Source organism: Scatophagus argus, chromosome 3 (genome assembly GCF_020382885.2).
Source record: "Scatophagus argus isolate fScaArg1 chromosome 3, fScaArg1.pri, whole genome shotgun sequence".
Lineage (NCBI taxonomy): Eukaryota > Metazoa > Chordata > Actinopteri > Scatophagidae > Scatophagus > Scatophagus argus.
Genome location: NC_058495.1, coordinates 22,861,600 through 22,886,288, shown reverse-complemented (window position 1 = coordinate 22,886,288; position 24,689 = coordinate 22,861,600). Strand labels below are relative to the sequence as shown.

Sequence of the window (24,689 nt, the reverse complement as noted above, 5' to 3'; positions counted from 1 at the left end):
GCTATAGAGGTTTCTTAAGCTTTGTGAATATGACATCATGGACGTGAACAGGATGAGCATGTGCACTGCATCTTCCACTAACAGCTGAAAAGAAGAAAATGCTGCAAATGACTGAACAATCTCATTGTAAAATGGAGCAGCTGTAGAAAATAACTGACTGCTTCGAATGGCAGGCCGCATGTGTCTGTTACATTCAGTGACGTCAACCAGCAGTTTAAAGACCAGCCACGTTTTTTTTTTGTTCTCTCTCTATCCTGAAATGTGATTAATTTCTACACAATACAGGCACTGGCCTGCTTCTCTTCCTCCTGCTGCAACCCAGGAGCAAAGCCAGTCACTGACACAATCCCTAAGGAGGTCTGGCCCTATTGCTAAAAGCAATTCATATTCATTTAGACAATATTTATGGACAAAATAAAAAAAAAAGAAAAAGAAAAAAAGATTTCCAACAGACAAAGCAGCCATCTGTCAATACAAAAAGCATGTCAGCAGTTTTACTGTTACATCATGATGCTTTGGCATCATTATGCATTATTATCATCAGCTGCCTCATCATTTGATCTCAGTAATACATGTAATAGCACACTTGACAACAATACGCATTTTTCATAACTCAGTTACAAAGCAGGGGAATGTGGGCATGCTCCAAAATACACAAATTTTTAACAAAACAGTGCACATTCACCCTTTTCCAGGCTGAATAATTCTCTGATTACAGGCGCTAGTAGCATGGTATTACATTCATGGGCAGGGGAGGGGTTCTGGGTAGTGTCAGATGGGGTAAAACACGCTTATCTGGTACAACATGAACTACTTTTTCTAAAATATTTCCGGAGCCACGGAGGAGAGCTAATGCAGCCAAACAGCATATCATATACCCCACATGAGAAAAGTCCCAAAGTCAACTGAGAAAACAAACTCACAATTTGCTCCTATTAGAATCTACACACACGCTGATGTATGAGAGCGTCTTTGAAAGGCTGCCCCTTTGCACAGAAACAAATAAACAGACAAAGAAACTCAGAAAAAACCTCCTCACTTAAACTACTGTCATTCCACATTGTGTTACTGAGTGCAGTACTCCCAGAACTGCTCCAGGCCCTGAGAATCCTCTGCTTCACTGTTTCCTTTACAGGACCGGACAGGATGCACATGCTCTGTGTTCTCAAAGCCTCGGGTGGGAGCGAAAACAGGGACAACAAACAGCAAAAAAAAATAAAGAAATAAAAAAATCTACTCTTAGTGGAGATACACAAAGAGATTTCAGTCTTGAGTGCCTCTTTAAGGTCTCTCCCCAATAGAAAATAGAGGTCAGAAGCATTAGGTCCACAACTAAACACAGTAATTGTGTAGTACATAGAGCACGGCTTGGTCACATCGGCGGCCCGTTAATATGGTTGGCTTTGAAAAAGACGAGAAGTGACAGCCTCTCAGCTCTTCCTGCTGCCTGTGATCCACGATGACAGGCAGGAGGGAAACTGGACTGCACATTTGGGAGAAACATGCATTTTGGAGGCGGCTTGGTTTATAAAACACAGCTCATGCTGAAGCCAGGTTGAGTTAATCCATTCTCCTTCCTCGGACTCTGCAGATAGTAATTACCATATATTTGTGGCACGCTCTGGTATGTCAGATGGAGAGTGAGTGCGTGGAGGCAGCACTCCGCTCTGCCTTTGTGCTCAGATCTGGACTGGCAGGGTGTGTCATCACTGATCTGCACTCAGGCTCCTCTTCCTGTCTCTCTGCTGCTTGGCTGCAGGAGCAGGTAGGATCTCTGATGAGGCCAGTAAATAAGTACTAGACTGAGCACTAGAAAAGTTGTCTTATATGTAAGAACTGAATCAACAATCATCAAATGTGTTTAAAATAAATGAGTTAAAGTTCATTATAATCCGTCACTGGCACTTTAAAACTTCGATGTCCAGTGCTTAGTAACTTAAAAATAGGATACAACAGGAGACACACGCCCTGGAGAAATCCAAATGTTATGACTTTAACGTGTATTCCCTGAGGAAGAGGAAAGAGATTGCAACATACAATATGATGCTGCTTTAACGCAGGCTCTGGCTTGCATCATTATTTCAACATGTAAACCTGAGCACCCTGGGACGTATGGGACGGCATGAAGCCTCAACGGCATTGCACTCAAGAGACAACCGGTTACAGTGATACAACTACTGCTCTGCTGCAGGTCAGGCCAATAACCTCCATTTACTGAGCTAAAAAAATTGTTTGTTAAAAATTATAAATGAATAATAGAGCTTGCTACAATAATAATAATAAAAAAATCGCCAAGGTCATTAACTATTTTAAGTTTTAAAGTACTTTGGCTTCACATTGTCATATTGTTGGACTCATAAAGAACATTTTAAAAGAAAGGATCAAAATTGATGCAGCTGAACCAGAGATTTCATCTGTTTTATTCAAACTCTGGTGTTCACACTAACCACACTGCAACTCTTTCACCAACACTTTGGTCAAAGTGGTATATCAGTAGCAGCTAATGTAGCCTGGAGCAGCTAGCTTGTAGCAGAGTGAATTCACTTCTTCCATCATTTCCATACTTTTAGCTAGTTAGCTAATCACAGTAGGAGTTGCTACCCACTCCCCAGGTTTTATCACACCATATCAGTTATGCAGTAGGAGAACTAACATATTTATCTGAAAATACTAAATGACATAAACAAACATAACATGATATCATTTCAAATTAAAGTGAACCTGCTTGCTTCTCTGCTCTTTGCCACAGTGGATGCAGTGATATAGTTGTAAAGACTGGCCAGTTAGGAGGTGCTGAATGGATTCAACTTAAAACTCTGGTCCAGTGCTCTGCTAAGCAAGCTGGGTGCTGTGGACGGAGCTGCCACGTTTTCGACAATTGTTATTTTCCCCTTGCACAGCAGGTGACAGCGCATTTCTTCTGGGATGAAATCCCCACAGGCACAGAGGGATTTGTGTTTATGTAGCCGCACCGGGGAGCCTGAGGACATGACTTGTGACTGCAGCCCGGCAGAGAGGATGGAGATGCTCACTCACAACCATAAAGAAAAGGGAACAGCAGCATCTGAATTTAGTTCTTCGTATGTTCTGGACACATACGTGCAGTCAGGTGAACATGTACAGATGTGAACCTGCAGTGTGCTCCACACCCTTTGCTTTCCCCCCCACAAACACACACACACATTTCAGATGCGACAATAACAACAGCTATGTGTACTGTAAACTTTAAGGAGCTTAGAGGGAGATTTAAGAAGCACGTCACTCACACACGTCTTCTGGGAAATGTGTGTGCGCTACACTCAGACTCCTCTCTGACCTTTTCATACGTGATTAGAAACTCCAATCAACTCAGGGTGTCACTGCCTGAAAATACACTACATCCCATTTCATGCTGCTGTCATGTTGTTGGCTGCTTGTCAGTGAAGTTTCTCTTCACTGGAAGGTAACTGAGCCACATTATGTCAAAACTGTTCTTGTCTGCAGAAAAGAGTCTTTGAGCTCAGCATGGATGGTGTGACAGTAACATGTGATATTATTTCAGAGAGCTGAAGTCCCCAGACAGATGAAGAGGGGAAATATGACTGAATGTGGGATTGTGAAAGAAGATTACTCATGGAGATTGTGAAATGTGTCGTCTGCTAATCAGATTAAGAGCAGAATAATCCCATATGAAAAAACTACTGAATATGAGTCAAGTGTAGTATCATCAACAAATACCACTGGAGTAAACATGTCCTTCCTCACAGTCTGTGGAGAAACTGTGATGCAAGTTTCATCTTACGGTTTAAAGTAAGTGTAAATTATATGTTTGGCATTTAAAATGACAATTTCCTGGAATTTTTTCAGGTCATTTCAGGCTGTTGCTAGTGACTAACAAAAACGACTGTTGTCTTTGTGATTGATTTTGTTTTTGTTGTCTCAGTATTTCCGTATCATGTTTAGAAATTACACATTATGACCTCAGAACATCAGAAAACTTCCAAGGTTGTGATACCATATGTGGCTTGTTCAGACTGATGCTTCTCATGAAGCTTATAAACTCGAGCCTACTTGAAGGCACCGACTGTTTCCATATGGAGAGATGTCAAATATCCATTATGCTTTTGAAAGCAGTCAGAGATTTGCTGACTACATAAAACACACACTACTCTGGCTATCCAACAGTGAGTTTGGGACATTTTTTATTTTTTATTATTATTATTATGAACATCAGAGGCTCGACAGGTTATATACCTGTAGAGGCCACTGTGTTGTTTTCTCTTTCCTTTAATTAACTACCCATATGTGAATTGCATACTATCACCAGATGGTTTGTTTGATCATTCTGATTTGTATCTGTCTTGTTAATGTATACTGAAGGCACAGCACAGTGACGCATACAGACTAACCTACCTAAAGACACACATGCACACATCCACTGAGCACACACCACACCAGTACTACCAGTAGATAGTGTAGTTCTGGTGAAGCAGATGTGTGCTCTCCTACTAGCAGCACACTAACACACTCCCATACTTTCATATCCCCTGGAGATTTCCCTTTCTATCACCAACCACACTCATTTCTCATGCTCTTTCTTCTGTCCAAACATGTCCTTCTGCATGGACGAGCCTGCATACAGTGGACAGGAAAGCTGTGTGCCATGCATAATGTGTGCCGCTCCCTACCCCCAACCCCCGGGGAGGTGGAGACCCAACGGAGCCTTGGGCATGCACCAAGGGTTCAACCACTACGGGAAGGTTTGCAAACATATGGTACTGAATCGAGATGCGTTGAGATTTTTCTTCAGTGTGCCACCCACACGCAGAACTTGATTAAAATGTAATGAGGTCCTCTTGAGGGAGGCAAGGTGGTCTAATAGTCATTATTGTCTTATTATTGGCTGTCAGGCTGCTGATGACACACTGAGATGCAGCTCCTCTATGTCAGAGGCATGCATGAAATATGGCCGCAGATGATTGAGCATGTGAAATATTTTCTCAACTTACAACAACTTTCAGCACTACAGGCACCGAATACGTATCATCATGTTTTTTTCATGTTTTATTTTCTCATTCATGGTTAGGTATGCAGGGTTTGGACCAGTGCTGCAATGCTCTATTATACCTGCAGCAATATTTCCCCTATTCAGAAGCAGGGGAATTGGCTCACGAATAGGACCTTATAATGGTTGTCACCTGTATCAGGATGGTGTCACCTACAAAAACAAATTCAACAGCACAGACTTTCAAATTTATTTTGATCAGTTGGAAATTGTCAAGACAGGAAAGCCTTCTTCCCAGGCCAAATAGCCCTCACAATCAGGACAAATACATTTCATGAATATACAATTGTATTCCATTATCATCATCACTCCATTTTATACTGCCTGCAGATTTTTATTTTTCCTCCAGGGTGCATTCTCATCATGGTGTTGTACATGGCCTGTTCCTCATTAGTCATCTTGTTTCAGTGAATTTACGTGAAAACATACACAATAGCATATCTTCTGACAGGCCAAACAGATTTGCAATAAACTACTGAGACTGACGACTGAGCTGCTTCTTGAATTCTGAGTAAAGCAACAATGGCTCAGTCACTCAGTAACACATCTGGTTTGTTTACAGCAGGAGGACAGGATTGAGCCAAATTGAACTAAAGTGTGTGTTCATGCTAATGAAGGAACATGTCACCCACTGCAAGTGTGGCTCCTTGACGTCTTTTCAATAGAGCTCCATGCACAGATCATATTGACATCACTTCACTGTTTGTTTGGATCTCCTCATGGAATTTGATGACAAGAAGAGAAATAAAAGTATTGCCAGCATTATCCGACCTAAAACGTCAAACATGTCGGTATAGTATTAATAAGTGTTTTCAAAAGGCAAATGGAACCTCCACACCACGCTGATGATATTTCTGAAATTAGCCACTAAAAATAGAAATATAGGAAAATTCAAATAACTAAAACACCTATCTAATGTAAATGAAGAGTTAGATGACTTGCCAGTGATATACTGATAACATCTGGTTATAGGCAGATTAGATTGTAGCTCAGTTTCATTTCAGGCTACATCAACATTTTGGTTGCCCTCAGAGGGCCATCGGTAAAGGTAGCCCTAAGTATCTACTATCATATGACATAATTTTGCCTCTCCCTTCTTTAATTACTGGCTCCAGTAATAAATTAATAAGACAACTCTGACAGGAGAAGTCCAGCAAAAACAAATGCAAGCACGCACTTCTTGTTTTTTTCTGCAAAACACACTGATGATCGGGTGATTTCTTCAGCCACACTGAAGCTGCCTTTCATTACTGAATCACTTTTTTCACTGTAACTTTTGCATTCTCTTGTTCTTAGACTTTCTGTTGCTTTTCTTGGCCGTGTTACAATGACATACTGGCTTGAATCTATTAAGCAGGACTGTTTGTTCACTTTTCCTTCTCTCATTAAATTGCCTTCTGTCTGCACTTTTATTTTCTTGGACCTTTTGCTATGCTGCTACTATTAATGATATTTGCTACAACTAAAATTACTCAACCCGAACGCTACAGCAGACTGAAATGCAGCCTGGGGTATGACAAAATCAGGATGCATTCTGGGACATGCAGTTTATGGTCAGTGTACTTCTGAGACGCAACACAGAACTGCAATGGATAATTTTTTTTCTTAGCAAGCTCTCGTAGACCTCGCATATTGAGGTGCTGGGCTACAACTGAGTGGTACAGAGAGTGATCAGTTGTGAGTATAATTCAGATTATAGAAGATGAATTATTATTAAATATATCCTACTCATTTCCTTTCCAGGACAATTAAATTTAAATGTTTTAAAAATATATAAAATGAACCTTCAATGTGCTGATTAATGACTTTGTGCTCAACAGATATCCAAACGAAAATTTCAAGCTAATCACTTTGGTTTCAGCATGACATGGACGAAAGAAATCACAGTTGCCAGATTGCCTCTTACAAGCAAATGAAAGAGTTGTTTCAGATGTAACAAAATCAACATGTTGGGTCAACAATGAAACCAGTAGTGGCAAAACACTTTGGTCTTTGCCTGCAGATTGATTGCTTTTCGTTGTTGCCAGTTTGCTTGGCTGAATGTCTTTGTGTGTTTAGTTCCAACAGCCTGGTCAGGATGTGTGGGGAAGCCTGTTAAGTCTTGATCTGGTGTTTTTTGGTGTGTGTGTGTGTGTGTGTGTGTATGTGTGAATGGATGGATGTAGCTGGCGCTGAATGTGTTTGTATCTTGACACACAATGTGTACTGACAGGGAAAGGTTATGGTGATTTTGGTAAATTTTCAAGGATGCTTTTCATGTCAGATTTTCCTTAAACTGCAAATATGCTTAAACAAAGCAAAATTTTAACAGTTACATGTCAGGACTTCAGGGTAGGATGAGTCACTGTACACCAAAGACGCATCGGAACACTGTGTTTACTGCAAGGACAATGATAAGAACCAGGCGACAAGTTAGTTTATCCAGATGAATGACATGGTGATAGCAGCTTCTGTTACAGCTGAGAGCTAAAACTCACTTAAATGGACTTTTAATTGACAGCTTGTACTGGGTCTGTGTATTAGTGAGGAGACAAGTGTCTTAAGGGGGCTTTTCATGTGCCCAGAGATTCCTGACATACTGGAATTATTTCCCCACTGGTTTGGAAGCCGAACCATAATTGTATTACTTCAGCATAAAGTGACATATATGGAAAGAGTCAGTGAAGCAGATGTTCACAGTACAAACAGACACCGCTGTATCAGTAGAACTATTTGCAAATAAATCTAAAATTTCACCAGGTAAAAACCCCAAAAGGATACAAGGTCCAAACAGTTACAACCAATTCTTGCCAAGCAACATTTTTTACCACAGCAGGCAAGTGCATTTGTCAGTGAGATCAGCTATGTGGCTGTCAGGTGGGCTAAATGTAGCAGCAGCTTCTCTTCTTTCTGGGTAGAGAAGAAAGAAGCTACAACAGGACACATCTGCGGCAATTACAAAATATTACAAACTTTGCCTGAAAACTCAGTTTTAATTCCAAATAAATTTAGCTTCATACCAGCCAAATGGTGCATCCAATTTATGCAACATGTTCCTCAATTTTCTGTAGACTGTGTGGCAGCTGAAGGAAAAATTGTAGACCTGTTGCACTCTAAAACAATAGTTTGAAATTTTGGGAAATATGCTTATTGACTTTTTTGCAGAGTGTTTGATCAGAAAAGTTAATTATTCTTCTCATGTCTGGCCTAGAGATAGTTAGCTTATAGCTTAGCAGAAAGAACGGACGGAGGAACAACAACAACTACCCTGGAAAGCTGACAGCTGCTTGCTGCTTTGCTATTTTTACATGTGTTGTACTTTTTCATTTTCCAAAGACTGTGAAATAAAAAAAACATTCACTCAACCAATCTGGATTAGATTTAAATCCTTCTCATAACTATATCCCACCTGCATGTTCTGTTTCACTCAGAAATAAGTCACATTACGGAAGCTACGATAAAGAAGACGTTCTAATGGTTTTTTCACTGTGACTTCAAACTTTGGATACAGCCTGGTCAGCTGTCTTTACACTATGTCATACTAAACTATGTTACCTTATTTTGTACCAATATGAGATTACTGAGGTTCTCATCTAACTCTAGGCAAAAAAGCAAACTAGCAAATTAATTGTACCATATTACACTTATTAATTTTGCCTTTAGCTTGAGAACAAATAATGATGACGTTGAAATGAGGCAGAAAAATAAAGCTGTAATCAAAACAGCCGTAGGCTCCTGACAGCGAGGCTGTCGCGCTTCCCGTGGCCTAACCAAGATTGATGACACCTAAGCAACACAAGAAATCTTTCAATCCCCCATAGAGGCAGATGGAAGGTGTTGATTACCAAGTCAAAGGTGTCATTGAAACAGCTGGCTCTCAAACATCCCCAGCCCAACCAAACACTTCAAACACCCATCTGAAAACATTTCAAACATTATGATATTATTCCAGTTTTGTTTTCCAACGGGGTCATTAAAAATCAGTCATTAAGAATGAGAATATTTTGTTTTACCTCCGGAATGTGATGGTGGGCCACACAGCAAAACCACTCCTTGACCTTCACGGACAGACACAGAGCTTCTTTTGTGAGTCTTGAAGTTTTCCAAATCTAAAAAAAATAGGGACAGTAAGTAAAATATCTCCACAAGTCAGATGTGATCCTTGAACAGATGAAAGCGCTGTCATAAACAAAATGACTGTTTTTCTTGCTTGTTACTCCTATTCAAGGTCACAGCCTATGGAGCCTAAAGCAGCATGCAGCAGGCGGGGAAACACTCCCAACAGGTTGGCAGTTTATTATCGAGCTCACACAGATAAACACACCGCACACTCACACAGCACCAGACAGTTCCTGCCCATATTTCTTTGGACTGTGGGAAAGAAACTAAAGCTCGACCCTGACAAATGCAGTTCTTTTAAACTCCAAGGGCCAAGGTTCAAACCCACACTGTGTGTGAGCAAACCACTGAACCACTGCACCACACTTACAAACTATATACAGCAACACCATTATCCTCTCTGTATCTATGCTAGTGTCAGGTACATTTTCAAGAAGCAACGTTTACTGGGAGGTAAACAGCCTTTGGCTTTGCCTCAGGTCAAATCACCTCCTGCCTGTGTTGTTGTGTATTGTGGATATCTAGGACTCACTGTAACAGTGCCACAAGAATCAAAAAGGAGTGCAATAAAGGGTCTCAATGGAGACCTTTGCCAGAAGAAGACAGCAATGCCTGATAAGTAAACCAAAGTTTTAAAAGTTGAGAATTTTATGGAAAGAAGACCTGCCAGGCAGAACGAATAAAAGCTCAGACTGAAAAGAGATGAATGGACTGTGAAAAAACAAAAAGTACATCATACAACTCAAGGTAATGTTGTATGTTATGGATGTTTTGTTGTGATAATATTAGTTAAATGTGATGGTCAAAGATGCTGTAAAACCTTATGTACCACATCAGGTTGGTGTTGGAAGGCTGGAGTCTTTGCTGTGATTATGAATGCAGATGAACAGTGTAAACGCACAGATAAATTTAACTGGACAAATGTCTCTGAGACGTCCACCATGTTTGCTTATGACTGGAAGAACTGCTGTTACTGCTGCCTCACTTTTAATGTTGAATCTGTACAGTATGTGTTGCCTGTAAGTTTTTTAATTAAAAAACACACACAGGAATGGGGGTTTATTTACATTTTTTTAAAAATCAATTTTAATAATAATGACAAGAAAAATGTTAAGCTTTTAAGGCAAACACTGTCCTTTGAATTATTATTATTTTATTTCTTTGAGAGAATCTGACCATTTGGTTTTTCTATCTGTTTTTTCTTCCCTCTCATTACTAGCAAAAACATTTTCCAAGCATCAACAGAGAACCTTGTTTACCGTAAATTGCAGTCAGCTGTGTTTTCTTGGAGCAGGAAAAATACTCATTTTGGATGTTTGGGGACATAAAAACTGGGTTAAAATAAAATAAAAAAAAATCCCTTTTAACAGATCTGCTTCTTTGAAAACAACTAGTAATATAAAAATTGAAGATGATGAGCCTGTTGAGACAGCAGGATTGGGTGCTTTAAACATCCACAAAACATCATGGCGTCTTGGATATTAGTCAAGTTTCCATCCTAATAAATCCAGAAATTATGAATATAAAGCAGAGCACACATCAGGAAAAACAGTAACTCTAGAGTCAGATGGGATAAATCATTGCAGAAGGAGAGGGCACAACAAGAAGATGCATTTAAATTTAAATTTTATTTATATCATCATTTGTATTTGTTTCATGTCTTAATGTCCACACAGATTGAATGCTTTCATGTGTTGAAGGACTAATCAGTGGAAGCTCAAGTGACAAATAGTTCACATGCTCCATGTACATCATGACTTATTTACCAAGTCCGTTTCCAATGTTTATTTTTTATTGACACACTGATTCTTCCACCTCACACAAGTATAAAAAGTGCTTGCAGTATTAGCTGTTTGTGTTTCCACTCAGGTTTTTGAAATCGAAAACAGGCTGACTGCATTGCACTTATTTGTCGCCTCCCAGTGCATCAGGTGCGCCTCCTTTGTTCGTCATGTCTCCTCCCTTGTTTCAACATTATTTGCATGCTTTAATTTCTTTTCTTCATATTCAGTCAGGCATGTAGAATGTAATAGAAGACACACAGTTTTAGTTCAGGACCAGTCAGGACTATTACTATACCCTGCTCCCTACTCCAGTAATTGTATATTCTAGATAACAAATGGAAGTCCTGTATGAGCTAAATGCATTATGAAAAAGAAAAAAAGAGTTGAAATCAATAGTGACATACACCCACTAATATGAGCCAAACAACAATCTGCAGCCCCGCTGCTAAGCAGAAAGAGCTGCTGTGGCTGGTCACACATGAGGGATTTTAATAGCTCTGGTGGTAATCAGGTTACCTTTCATTCATCACACCCACCACCACTGAACATTACAAAGCTATTCCTGGTATGGTCTGAACAACAAAAGTACTGCTGAAGTGAACTAATTTTCGTATGACAATTGATGGAAACAACAGTAGGTCATAACCGCCATCCAAGGAATCGCTGCACTAATGAAGTATCACTGAACTCAGTACATGTAATTCACACAGAGGCTTCATGTCTGCACTGATGAGTATAAATACGAAGGATAAATATGTTTCTGATCGAAATACACAGCATGAAAACATGAAGCAGTTACTTCAATTTGCAGTTACATGAGAACATTATTCCAACATTATTAACCAAATAGTCAAAGACAATCAGTTATTCTAACATCCTTATCTTGTTCCAATAATCACCATTTTGTTGATTTGTTTTGGGTTTTTTTTTTTTTTTGTATTTGTACATTCAACTTTGACATCGGGCACTCATAAAGGTGATATGGGGTCTCATATTTATCCATACATATTCTCCAAATTGGGTAAATTAACCTTAATTAACCTTGCTCTATTATATGCAGCATATTCCCAAGTCAGTGCGAGCAGCGGTGCAGACCTGCTCATTGCAAAACTGCAACCAATCCACTTTCAAATGAGATTACTGATTAGTTCAGCTCCAAGTGATCTAAATGTAAAATTATAGGGCTCACTGATTTATGAAGAGGACTATAAGGTCAGTTAATATATGTCATATTGGCTGCAGGACAAGTCAATTAAGAAGCAGTCTTTAATTATTTCTTTAAACATAAATCTCTTCTCGACCCACGAGAATGGTTTAACTAATAGCTATCTGAGACTCTCGAGCCCTAAGTGGTTTCTAATATTTTTCTTAAGATGAATGCCAGGTTTGGCGCAGGGACCTAAAAACTCTTGTTTTAGCTTTATGAAGACATTAATATCTCAACTTTAAAACAATAAATTCACTGTAAGATTACCTGGAAGTAATTTATTTAAAACAGTTTTGATAGAGTACGTAAGAAGCTTCACCAATTTTTGTGAAGTTTAGTATCCATAATATGTAAAATACCTTCTGGTCTTCTTGGTATCACAAGATTTACTGTGACGTTCAAAATAAATAAACACATAAAACAAACTGCAGCAAGACTTTGCTATTGTGTTCCACTCTGTGCCCGTGGGGTGTTTGCCCAGGTCAGTCAGGTAAAGGATCTGAGAAAGGCGTCCTTGATACATGCAGAGGACACTATGGATCACCTCACTTCAAAGCAAGTTGTCAAATCACACTGGTATCACTGAATAGCCAGGAAAGTGTTAAAAAGCCAGCTCCAAGGATGGAGTGTGAGCCCCCAGGAGCTGACCATAACTGGGAGTGATTGTGCTCCAGTCGCCCACCAGCTGCAACAGAAAGTGAGTCACTGTGCTGCAGAGAGTTTCTTCAAGGAACGTTTGTGATTGTGTCCTGGGAGCGCAGGTGTGTGACAATGAAGGACTCCTGTGAGAGACAAACTGAAAGAGAGTGAGAAAGCCACTGCCTCTAAGGAGATAGCTTGGTGTAGGAGTGTAATCTGAATAACAGCAGGTGGGTGTGTGCCACCAACTTTACCAAGTTCTTAAAGTTTTGAAAATCCAGTTTAATTTTTCCCAGCAGTGATTGACCAAAAAAGACGGGAGAGAAAAAAGCCAAGTGAAAATGATACCATCAGGATTTAAGTTTTAGTCATAAATAGCTTTTCTGTCACATTGACAATGAACTTGAGATCAGATTAGACTTCTTTGTATTTTCTTGACTTCAGTTTTGACTGATGTGTTTGCTCGATAAGAATCGCCTGTTTTTCTTTTCTTATCTGTCAAAAATCTGTCAACTGTCATGTGTTTCAGTTTGCTGTCTGAAACCTGGATGTTGTTAAAAAGTGTGAAAGAAGTGTTGTTAGTTTATTGTTGCTGTGTCAAGTTGATTTAGGTTGAGTAAGTCGTCCACTGATCACCAGGTTGGCGGTTTGACCCCCGGCTCCCTGTCCATGTAGACGGGATTGAAAGCCTATAGATTATTACTTAGGGAGGAGATACAATTATTAAGAGTTTGTTGCATGATTAAATGAATAAAGAATGTGAAATGTATGTTTTCTTCTTTCTTTTGTGGCTTGTTCAATACGTATTTGGGAATGGGTTAGCAACAGCTTAAATCTGTACTCAAGAATTCAGTATTTTTGAAACCATGAATTTGGTTGAGATGTGAGATTATTAAAAAGGATTTCATAGGATTTATGAAAAAACATATTTCTTCTACACAGTTATCTCTGTCATTTTTCCTTTTTTAAATATAATACTGGATAGCTTTCCATCTTCATGCCAATAAAAAAAAAATCTCAAAAAGAAAATAAAAGAGAAAAGGAAAAAAATTAGAGTGAGAAGGAATAGTCACAGACATGAACGACCTGCGATAACGGGTTGCAAGTTGACATTACTTTGGTCTAAGGGGTCATCATGGAACAGTAATGAACGGAATCACTCAACTTGGCCACAAGCATGGTATCCTCTAATAAACCATCAGTGCCGCAAAGTGCTGCACTGTTGGACAGAGTATCGTGAAGGCACTATAATTTGTCATTCAAAGGCTCCAGAAGAATTACAAATGCTGCCATATTGCCTTCACTGCATCTGCTGTACTAAGTCATTCATCTTGTAGGTGGGCCTGTCACAATAACTACTTTTGTTGAACAATGTATCATCCCAGAAATGACATTAGTGTCATTTTAAGACTGTTTTATGCCTCTGATACACTGATAATAAAATAACTTAATAATCCAAGTACGCCCTTTCAGACAGAAATTAACTTTTAATTCTTAGAAATATTCAGACATTAAAATTGGAATGTGAAAAAATATCCTAAATTAATAAAACATAAAACAAAACCAAACACCACCACACAACCAAAACAATAAATGAAAATAAAAAAGTTCCAACATTAAAAGTATGCTCAAGTGTGTATCATTTGCACACCGTCACAGTGGGAAAAGAAGCACAGGAGTAAACTGTTCATAACATGTAAATCTACTCATCTGATTTATGTACTTGTTTGTCCCTGTTCTGCACTGGAAAAACAGCATGTCGCACCAGAATAATTGAACATCTGAGCTCAGTCCATAGATTGGATGACAGATTTGCTGTCCACAGTCATTTTAACTCTGCAAATCACTGTCCGTCCAAATTATATTTTCTGGGCGGTGAAAAAAGTGGCCTGACACTGACGGGGTGGTGACCAACTCATGAGAGTAATTAAAAAGGAAAGACGGAGCAATGATGTTTGAAGATCTGAATTTAAGGTGCTTCCACGGAGGTTTATGGCCTGTGCAGAATTGAATCTGGCCTCAGCACATAAATTAGGCGATTTATTTATTTATTTATTTTTAGCTCGTCATATTTTACAGACTGCCACTTTTCAGCAGCTTTTTAAGGAAAGCAGACTGTCTGGTTATCTTTCAACTGCCATTCAAAAGTGATTAACAAGGCTAATTGACTTCCGCTTTATGAGAACTTGTAGCTGAAATGTCTGCCCTGTTTTTTTCTTCACCTCTGCACTTTTACTTACATGAAGCATTTTGGTTGTACATCAGTTATTTAGGGCTGCCTCTTGAAATGCTACAAATACTAAGGCAGTCTTGATGGACAAAGTGCTCTTCTTTTTATTTTTTATTTATTTTTTTTTTAATCTTGTTAAAACAATCTGGCCACTACAAAATGGCGACAGAAGCTTTTTATGAGTAGCCCCACCACTTACTTTCATCTGAAGGCGCGATAGAAGGTTAGATAAAAGCGCCCAAGCCTCCCCAAAATACGAGCCCATAGAACAAAGTGGAAAAGAGCAAGAGACATCTAAGGTACTGAATTTATTCCAAAAAAAAGTCTTTTCTGGCATTATTTTTGGCTGAGATCAAAGCTGTTGTGATTTGTGAAGTGGCGATGCCTACCTCACTACAGCCACTGATAGTCCCTGTCCAGATCCACAGACGTGGCCTCACCCGAACTGAAAGCATGTGGCGATAGCGGTAAATTCCAAAAACACCCCCTACACATCTCCCCCTTCCATCCACTTCCAACAGCCGGAAAAGAGCAAAGGAAGCATTGTTGTGAAAAGCGCTTGAGGAGAACTCCGGAAAGCATAATTCAAAATATCATACAACCACCACCCTCTTCAGATGGAGGGCGGACATCATTAAGCAAAGGCATGTTTTTCATAGCGCACACAGCTGTGCACAGGTTCAAAAGAAAGCACAGAAGTGCACAGTTTGCCTGCAAGGGTCATCTCAAATAACATATCAACTAAATCTGTCATATAAAGGAACAGCAGTGAACATAACTTTGCACACAAATCTGTGCAAATGTTTCCTGCACCAAGCTTACAGAAGCGCCTCAGTGTAAATTTCAAAAGGGAAGCAACTAACAATGATTAATAGCCTCAGAACAAGGAAACGTGATGTCCCATCTAGATTCATTAGCATAAATTACTGCAAACCTGGGCTGGCATTCCAAACAATGATCCAGATTAGGCTGATGATCACATCCCAGACATATGAGCTTTCCAAATGCCAGCACAACTTATCATACTTCAACAAGCCTGTCCAACCGTGACCATGAGATTCATTACAACCTGCGACTTCTCAAGCCCTTTGTCTTCAAGCGGATGGCAGGTGAATGTGTGTGTCTCCGTGTGTGTGTGTGTGTCACAGCTCTGTTTGATCAGATTGTTAAAATATATTTACGCGTAAACACAAGTGAAATTCACCTGTTTTAACGGTTGCTTTAATGTGTTATGTTTTATGGTGCTACTGAATTTGGTCAACCCTCACTGAAACAAACGCAGTAAAGCAGAAACTGTCCGTTTAAGGCAATATATGATCATAAGGTGAAATCAATACGTCTCTTTAACATTTTTAACACAAACTGAACATTATAACCTTCAGGAAAGGAGGATTCATGCAAGCCTGTTTTATGAGGCTGCATTAGTTTTATTAGGTGCACCCATAATAAACTAACTGCAGAATGTAATTACTCCTGTTCTTTAACTCCTCTTAGAAAGTAACTCTTTCAATTCAAATTAGAAAAAAAAAATAATGTTCAATAATTATTAATGATGTTTGACAAGCAAATTATTCAATTCATTTAAAATCAAAATACTTTATTCCTTTATTCATCTGAGAAGTTTGACACACATTGCGCTTTAAAAGCTTTAAAAACATAAAATCACAACAGTTTACACAACCAAGTCTTATATAAAAGTGGTAAATCCACAGCTGGCCGACTGTAATTCTAAGAACACAAAACATGTAACAGCTTATTTATTTTAACCCAAACCTTTCTTTCCCTGAACCGAACCAAATCTCAGCCATGCTGCTGTCGCATTAATAAACCATTTCATTTCCAACAACAGTTTTAAAAGACACAAACAAATTATTCCATCGGTCTGATGGGGCATCACATCAGAAAGAAAGCTTTCATGTGTCATTCAGTCATGGACGTATTTTGGGCTTTAATTTGGAGAACTTGCTGCTTTTCCAGTGGCTGAGAAAATTCTTCTCATGATAAGTAAACTGATATCTCGCTTTAACAATTTGTTGCTGTTTACACAAAGAGCACATGAACATTGAGATATTTTCTGCAAAACAGGTATAAAAGATCTTCAACATTACATCATCTGCCACAAAAAAAGTTTAGTTATGCAGACATGCAATCTCAGTCCGTCACAGTTTCAGACTACGTGTGCGTTACAACAGAGCAGGTCATCAAGAGTGATATCTTGATAGTGTAATGCAGACAAAAAGTAAAAGCCAGAGTAAACCCATTAGCTATTTACACCTCATTAACTTAGTCAATATACTCACTCCACGTTATCACAACAGCTGAGGGAAGAGAGGATTTATTTGCATTTAAATGAAGTATTCATGTATCCCCTCAAGGTTTTACTCTGGTGACATCAGAAATGATCACTCCTATATGCTTAGCAAAATATGAGCTCATCTGAGACTGATGAGACACCATATAAATAACCGAATAGAAACGCCAACGCAAGACAGGATACGGATTTTAAGGCGAGCTCCTTTTTCAACAATGTTTTTCTTGTGTGCCGGACCTTCTTGACATCTGCGGTCATAAACTGACATCGTGGAAACTTCATCACCGTACAAGCTCGTCGCTGCATTGAAAGCACAGTTCTCTCAGTGCCACCCGTGTAAGAGGGCCCACGCTGCAATTCAGATATTGAATACACAGCCTGTTCATCGGTATGAATTATGGCCGTACATCTTTTACATAATCACTGATATAGAATCAATAGACATACTAATCAAGGGCAGTGAGTATTGAGTGGGAGCACACGCTGCCCATCAGTTATCCTACCCTCAGGGGGTAGACAGCCACAACCCTGGCGAGGAGTAGCGTCATCCATCAAAAGTTTGTGACATGGAGAAGAACGCTGAAGCGTTTGGACTTGTGCCAATTTCAAAGAATAACCTTGGAGGCTTCGTGGAGCCTGTGGACTAACAAGTGTTAACCGAGGAATACCACTTTGCAGAAGAGTTTCACTACAGAGTGTGTTCACTCTTGTCTGCAGAAAAAAAAACATAAAATGTACAGGTTGAGGGAGCAGATCACTTGCAGTTCAGCAAACAGAAATTCAGCCTGAGGGCTTTCAGTTGTTTTTAAAGACATTAAACATTAAAGTCATATAAGGGGAAGGTTAATATTATGTCAAAACAGAGATGCAAAACTTAACTTTTTACATTATAATTTAGTTGGCAAAATACGACTGAGGTTAAGACCTGCATGCAGGTCTAAACCGAAACAACATCAAGCTGTGAAAATGGTATCGCTGCGATTGCTGAGATTACTACCCAGGAACAAGATTACAACACCACTGATGTCTGTTTAATTAAGCGAAAGGCAGAAATCCCTCACAAACAGAGCTAAATGACTACATTAGAAGGCAGATCATGTTCACCGTGCTCTCAGTGACTCACTATCGGGAGTTCAAGATCAATTTTAAGACCCAGCTTTACATGAAGTATAACTTTTTTTGTGAGAAACTTAAAGTTTACTTCAGTGTTGAGTCAGTAACTGTTTGGTTTGGTGGATTTTGCCTAAAAAAACAAAAATAAAAGTTCCAACATTAAAAGTATGCTTTAATATTTTTCAAAACGCTCATTCTTTGTATGCACAGATAATGAGTTATTCAGGCAACAGATGACAACAAAGCCTGGCAGATTCCAATTAATGCAAGAGTTAATTCATTAATAATTGTGGTAAATTCAGTAAAGCTTCAGATTTAATTTCGCTTTTTATTTAAATGTTTTTGGGGGCATTGCTTTCACATCATCAGAGGTGGATATTTAAAATAATAAATGGGGTCTCAATGAATACATAACTTTAATTTAATTTAATTTAATTACTTATAAAGCAAGAACTGTGTCAGCTTGGAAATATTTGTAACTGACTGTGAGTTTTTGTTGAGAATTTAATGGTCATCTTTAGACAATGCTGAGGATAATTTGGACGCGTTTTAACTTAATTTATTTTCAGGTATCTCGGATATTTGAAACCTGAACAGTTTGTTTGGTCTTTGTACAGTGGTACTTTGTACAAGGTACATGTCAATCGGAGCGAGAGTTTTCTGAAATACAGACTGCATCAGTGCTTGAAAATAGAGCACTGAGTTGCCCAGACGCTCACCGAGGCCATCTGTGTGACACGCTGTCGAATGCCACTGATTCGACTCAAGCATTTAGTTGCTGAAGAGCACTTCTACAAAATTCCAGATTTCCCGTGAACTTACTGGGTTAACCCTAACATTGCTCTCCCATTCTATATTTGGTGTTTTAATGTATATTTAACGTGGTAGGACAGCTCAAAATTAACAACAGTTTCCATGTTCCATGTGTGAATCAAAATCTCAGCAGCAAAATCAGCACTATGACATATTTCACCAATACCACCTGTTCATGCTTCAGTCAAATACAAGGCTCCACTTTTTTTGTGTTTCTGAGATTTTGATATCATGCTTTGGCTCCGGCTGCTTTTCCAAGCCTTTCTGAAAACTTTTTGACCTGACATATGATCACATTTGTATGATCACATTCCGACATATAAACCGTCTAGTCCACCTGTGCCTTCGTAAGTTTGTGAGCTGCAGGTCTTTGTGTGTTTGAGCACGGCCGGGGGCGTGGTTGAACTACACAGACAGACACATGGCCAGCCACACGCGGCAAACTCCATCAGAAAATCCACACGAAATCCATCAAGGCAGCAGCTTCCCACGGGACTATTTTTGTGACTTTTTGTTACTTCAACACAGTGAAACAATAAAAAAAAAAAAAGTCTGAGATTCACTGGCTTTGTTCGCAACGCTTCTCCCACTCTCCAATCGCTCTACTCTCTGTCTCCCTCGAGAGTAAATCTGAATATTGGTTTTACAAACAGCAAGTGACAAATCCTGTAATGAAGGCTTAGTAATAAAAAAAAATCATTTTCCATCCTCCAAGCTCAAAGTCTTCCAAGCTAACACTCTCCATGTTTACACTGTCAGCAAACTTCTGCGTCTGTTGGTTAAGGGAGGTGAAGGCATCAGCGCTGTAACCTACGTCCTTGCTTTCCATGAACATGGAATAGGAATTTACAAAACCCCAGAAAACAACACAAATGGAGTCGCCCTTTAATGATCTAATTTCTCTGAATAATACTGTCAGATTCTGCGTTACTTCCCAGACCTTTTCAAGAGGAAATACACCAACTGCAGGAAGCAAGATGCTCTCAGAGATTAGACAATCTTTAAATATCTTGACTTTTGACCTTTGAGGTGTAGCAGATGTGGATTTTTATAGCTCAAAACGATTACTCCCATTTTGGCTCTGACAGCTGTAATCACAACTGGGCTTATTAGAGGTGCGAGTAGGCTCAAAGTCTGTCTTGTGTCAAAATTGCAGTCAAATTATGAGCAAAACTAATTACCGCCAAAAGGTCATGGTCTTTACTGGAGGGAAATAGGGATAGGTGCTGAAACACCACTTGCACCTAATGTGCTCATGGTGTGTATTTCACTGGCAGTCAGAGTCATGGGAGCAGAATATCTCTGCCTGCCTTCCTGCAGGAGAAAAACCCCTGCACTTTGGTTGCCTTAAATTTCTATAAAGAATTACATGACACTCTACAGTAATACCAGTTAACCTTTAAATTATTCATTTGAACCTTCACCAGTCAATCATGCTGTGGAGTTAATTAAGCCATACCAAGAGTAATAAAGAAGATAGATGACACTCAGCCATACATGCGCACCCTGACTCCGTGACAACAACTGAAGGCTGGTAAGGTCAGATCCCAACAATTGATGGAACTGTCATCCTATCATAGTGGAAATCCACCAGCAGAGTCAGATTGTACATTGACTTCTCACTGATCCAGGGGACCAAACAAATGACCTGAGACATATTGGTGGCCTTGTCCCCAAACGCTAAAATCTCAGAACGTAATCGGAGCAAGTGATCACTCACTTGCTGTTAACGTCATCATTTACGCCTGTCCGATAACTGGCACATACACATATACAATTATTGACTTCCTGCTGCTTTAGGAATATGAAGTCCAGAGGCTATCAGACTCATCAAGATCTGTCAAACTATCTGTCATCGTGATGGTCAGAAAATGGTTAAAAAAACCCCACCAAAAAACACCTTACACTGCAAAACGAATTGTGCTGACTCTGAATGTTGGAACTTTTTTTTTAGTTTGGTATTACTTTGTCGTTTGCTGTGGTTGAAGTTCAGTGTACGCAGTGTTTACTTATGACAACCTGCTTAAACTAGCATCAACTAGAATACGAGCAATAATAATGCTGAATATCACTAACCTGATCATTTTCTGTAGGTTCAAACGAGCGAACTCTTTCACATGGTCCTTTGGTACATTGATTTAAAAATAACATTTACAGCAGCTTTCAGTACAAATGTACTTCTTCGCCTGGTTCTTTAGGAGACAGCAGTACTTGTGGCAGTCCTCATATGTACCATAAAGAAGCCTTGCTTTGAATTTTACTTTGCTTCATAGTTTTTTTAGGTTTGTGTTTGATCTGCTGTGATGACTTCGAGTAAAGTCTCGTCAGCACACACAAGGAGTTAATAGTTCCCCCGAGAGATGTTTCCTTGTTCATCACGTTATCAGCCCGAGTGTCTTTTTTTTCCAGCTGCATCCCTTTTATGAGTGGAAGCTCAAAAGCCACAAAAGTTCGCCTGGAGAGAGACGGAAAAGAAAAAGAGACTCACATGCAAAGGTTAGACTGGCCTCTCGGCTGACAATGGTCCCGAAAGAGTTGGAGGCGAGGCACTGATACGTTCCAGCATCTTGGTCTTTGTTCAGATGGCTGATTCTGAGGTTGCCTCCAGAAAGGCTGTAGTGAGATCCAGATTTGGGGATGATTTCTGTGCCATTCAGTTTCCACCTGAAAAAATTAATAAATAAATGGGGAAAATTAACATGTAAATTAACAATTTAAATACTGTTCAGTGTAGACTGGAGAGATGGAAGCATTCCAGACAACAATAAAAAGGAGAACGTGACCTGTTAATTTGATTGTATTTCGACAGGAAAGGAATAAAAGGTGGAGCGAGTCCAGAATGAAGCCCCCCCAGCTAAGAGTTAATCTAAGCAGCAGTGAACCGTTGTGGTGCCAAGGACTTGACTTCCTGAGAACAGATAGCATTGCAGGCCATCCATCTTGCTAGACCCCAGTCAAACCGCATAAAAATGCCGCTTAATCATTATGGTGTGACAATTAAAACAAATGCCTGCAACCTTGCCTTCACACTTGTGTATTCTAGACTAGTCCGCATGATAATCATTGCTGTTAGCGGTGATCAACGAAGGGGACAATTCTCTTTAAACGATAAAACATATTCTCTAATCTCGCCACGCAGATGCGAACTATTAGAAAAGGAAAAGGAAGTGGGAAGAAAATCAGTCATTTTGGAAAAACGTTTTTAAGTCATAACTTACTTCAGCCAGGACACAGAAAGAGCTCAGACACTGTTATTTGTTATCAATGATGTATAACCATCAAAGCAATAAAAGGTTCTGCACAGATAGGCAAGCATAAAAGGAGCATTTTATACCTTATTGGAAAATGGACAATGTGGATTTGATTAGGGCCCAAGGTGATTTAACGGTTGGTTATTTCTTCGAGGAGAACTTCTCTGTTTCCTTCTGCTTTGATTTTTTAATTTTCTCCGAATGATTTCAGGTTCAGCTGGGAAAACAGTGTATTGTTTCATTTGGAAAAGAAAGCAGCTTTGATGTGAAAAAAGGGGCCTTTGCTTAAGCCCTTTTGTACAGTAGACAGAAGTTGTGCAAAGCTGTTTTTGTGCACTGCTATCTTAACTCTCCTCGTGGTGCCAATTTGGTGCCTTTGAGGTATAACCTTTTTAACAAAACACTGACAGTGGTGTTGCATTATCATTGTGGTATTTTCTTGCTATATTACATCTTTTATCGCATAATATACCCTACAGAATATACTGAATTGCTTATTGAGCTGCAGAAAATCAACTACGCTCCGTGCTGTGTCCTCTGGAGTCGGTACAGGATCATCACATAATACACAAGTAGGAGCTGATTACATCAAAAACAAAGTCAGACTGTGTTGTTTACCTGCCTACCCTCACTGCACTGCCTCACATACGGCAGAATATTTGTGGGCCAGCTATTGCAGCACTCACAAAGTGCCTCTACAGACTTTTTTTCTTTTAATAGACAAAACATGTAGCACAATGGTCTTTCATGGCCCTTCTTCGGTTCTGTTATAAGTAAGTGCATGCTCTCCAGAGCCTTATTACTACACACAATAGAGAAGAGCTGGGGGGGGCGGCTTTTGGGGGTTGTCTCACTGGACTACAGCAGTGATTCATTTGTAGTCCAAGTGGAGCAAACAAAAATCAGAAATGTTTTAGAGCCAAGTAATACCTTCGACTTGAATGTAAAGGCAGGGCGGACAGGGGAGGGCAATGACGAGCAAAACCTCGCTATCAGACTGACTCTGTTTCTGAAACGGGAGCAGCCTTTTCACAGTTATAACTGCTTGGAAAGGCTGCATTGTATCCCTATTGAAACGTTATCTGGTGGCGGCTTGAAAACCAAATGTTGCAGAAGACAGTTGTGGATTCAATGCTTTTATCTGTGTTTTTCTAAAACATTAGACCGGGTCACTAATTGAGCCCAGAAAATGTTTTGATGTATCTGATTGAGTAATGTTGAAAAGGATAAAGAATTTACGCAGTTGGAGGAAGATATTGTGAATCCCTTAGTAGTGCCACACTGTGTATGTGTATGGTCATTAAACATGGTGGTAGTTAAAGATAATTGCCCACCCAAAGCTGCCAGTGCTCTTTTGTGACCAACTGAATGCCCTGTGACAGCTCTTGTTGCTTTAAGCCAATTAGATAACAACTTTAAAGCTGCTAAGTGACAGATACTACAATTCCTGCGAAACCCGAGCACATTCTAACTACGGATAAACCGAGACCAGTTGGGAAACGATAGAAAGCAGCGTGAGGGGAGCTTTCAACACCGTCTTTGTGTCAGCGCCTCACCTCCTCTGTGGGAAGTATGGAGCAACAGACTACATCAAACATATAAACTAGATTATTTAATAATTCTGTTTAGAATGATTTATGCTGGCAAGCAGGCCATAACAGAAGCTCCATTTGTTAGGCACATGCTTTATGTAATCATGTAACAACAGGCCATGTACACAGTGGCATAATACCGTACCATCTGGCTCATGCAGCTGTGAATGTTAGGCGGTCTGTTCCTTTTCTTAAGTCCGACACTCTAATGTGTTAAAAAACGATACCACTTTGTACTACATCTTTGTGAATGCCATACTTTGCATAGCTATATTTAAAATTCATTTCTTCTGTTTCATTCTAATCCCATTATAGAATATTCAGTATGTCTATACCAAATTATGTCCGTCGTCTGTTTGCAAGTGTGTGAGTGCGTTAAGTGATAAAACGCTTACTGGTATTTGCTTTCTGGTCCCTTAAATACAAGCCAGCTTGCAGCTGGTTAGCTTAGTTTAGTTTATGGACTGAAAGAAAAAAACAAAAAAAACTGTGTTTTATATGTAGCCTTCAAAAACTGTATATAATATTATATAATATATATTGCTGTGATATTGTCTGAAATGTTTTGCAGTGTGTTTTTTTTTTATTTCATTTAAACTAAAAACAA

At 39.4% G+C, this 24,689-nt stretch overlaps 1 protein-coding gene across 3 annotated transcripts in view; it reads right to left on the bottom strand.

Moving 5' to 3' along the window:
• Nucleotides 1-24,689, bottom strand: part of cntn4 (contactin 4) — a 137,638-nt gene that overhangs the window by 53,871 nt on the left and 59,078 nt on the right. For all 3 annotated transcript variants that reach the window (XM_046384797.1, XM_046384799.1, XM_046384798.1), the window contains 2 exons: nt 21,728-21,903; nt 9,037-9,132 (listed from right to left, as the gene is read on the bottom strand). In XM_046384797.1, coding sequence (XP_046240753.1) covers nt 9,037-9,132; nt 21,728-21,903 — 272 coding nt within the window. The remainder of the gene's footprint in view (nt 1-9,036; nt 9,133-21,727; nt 21,904-24,689) is intronic.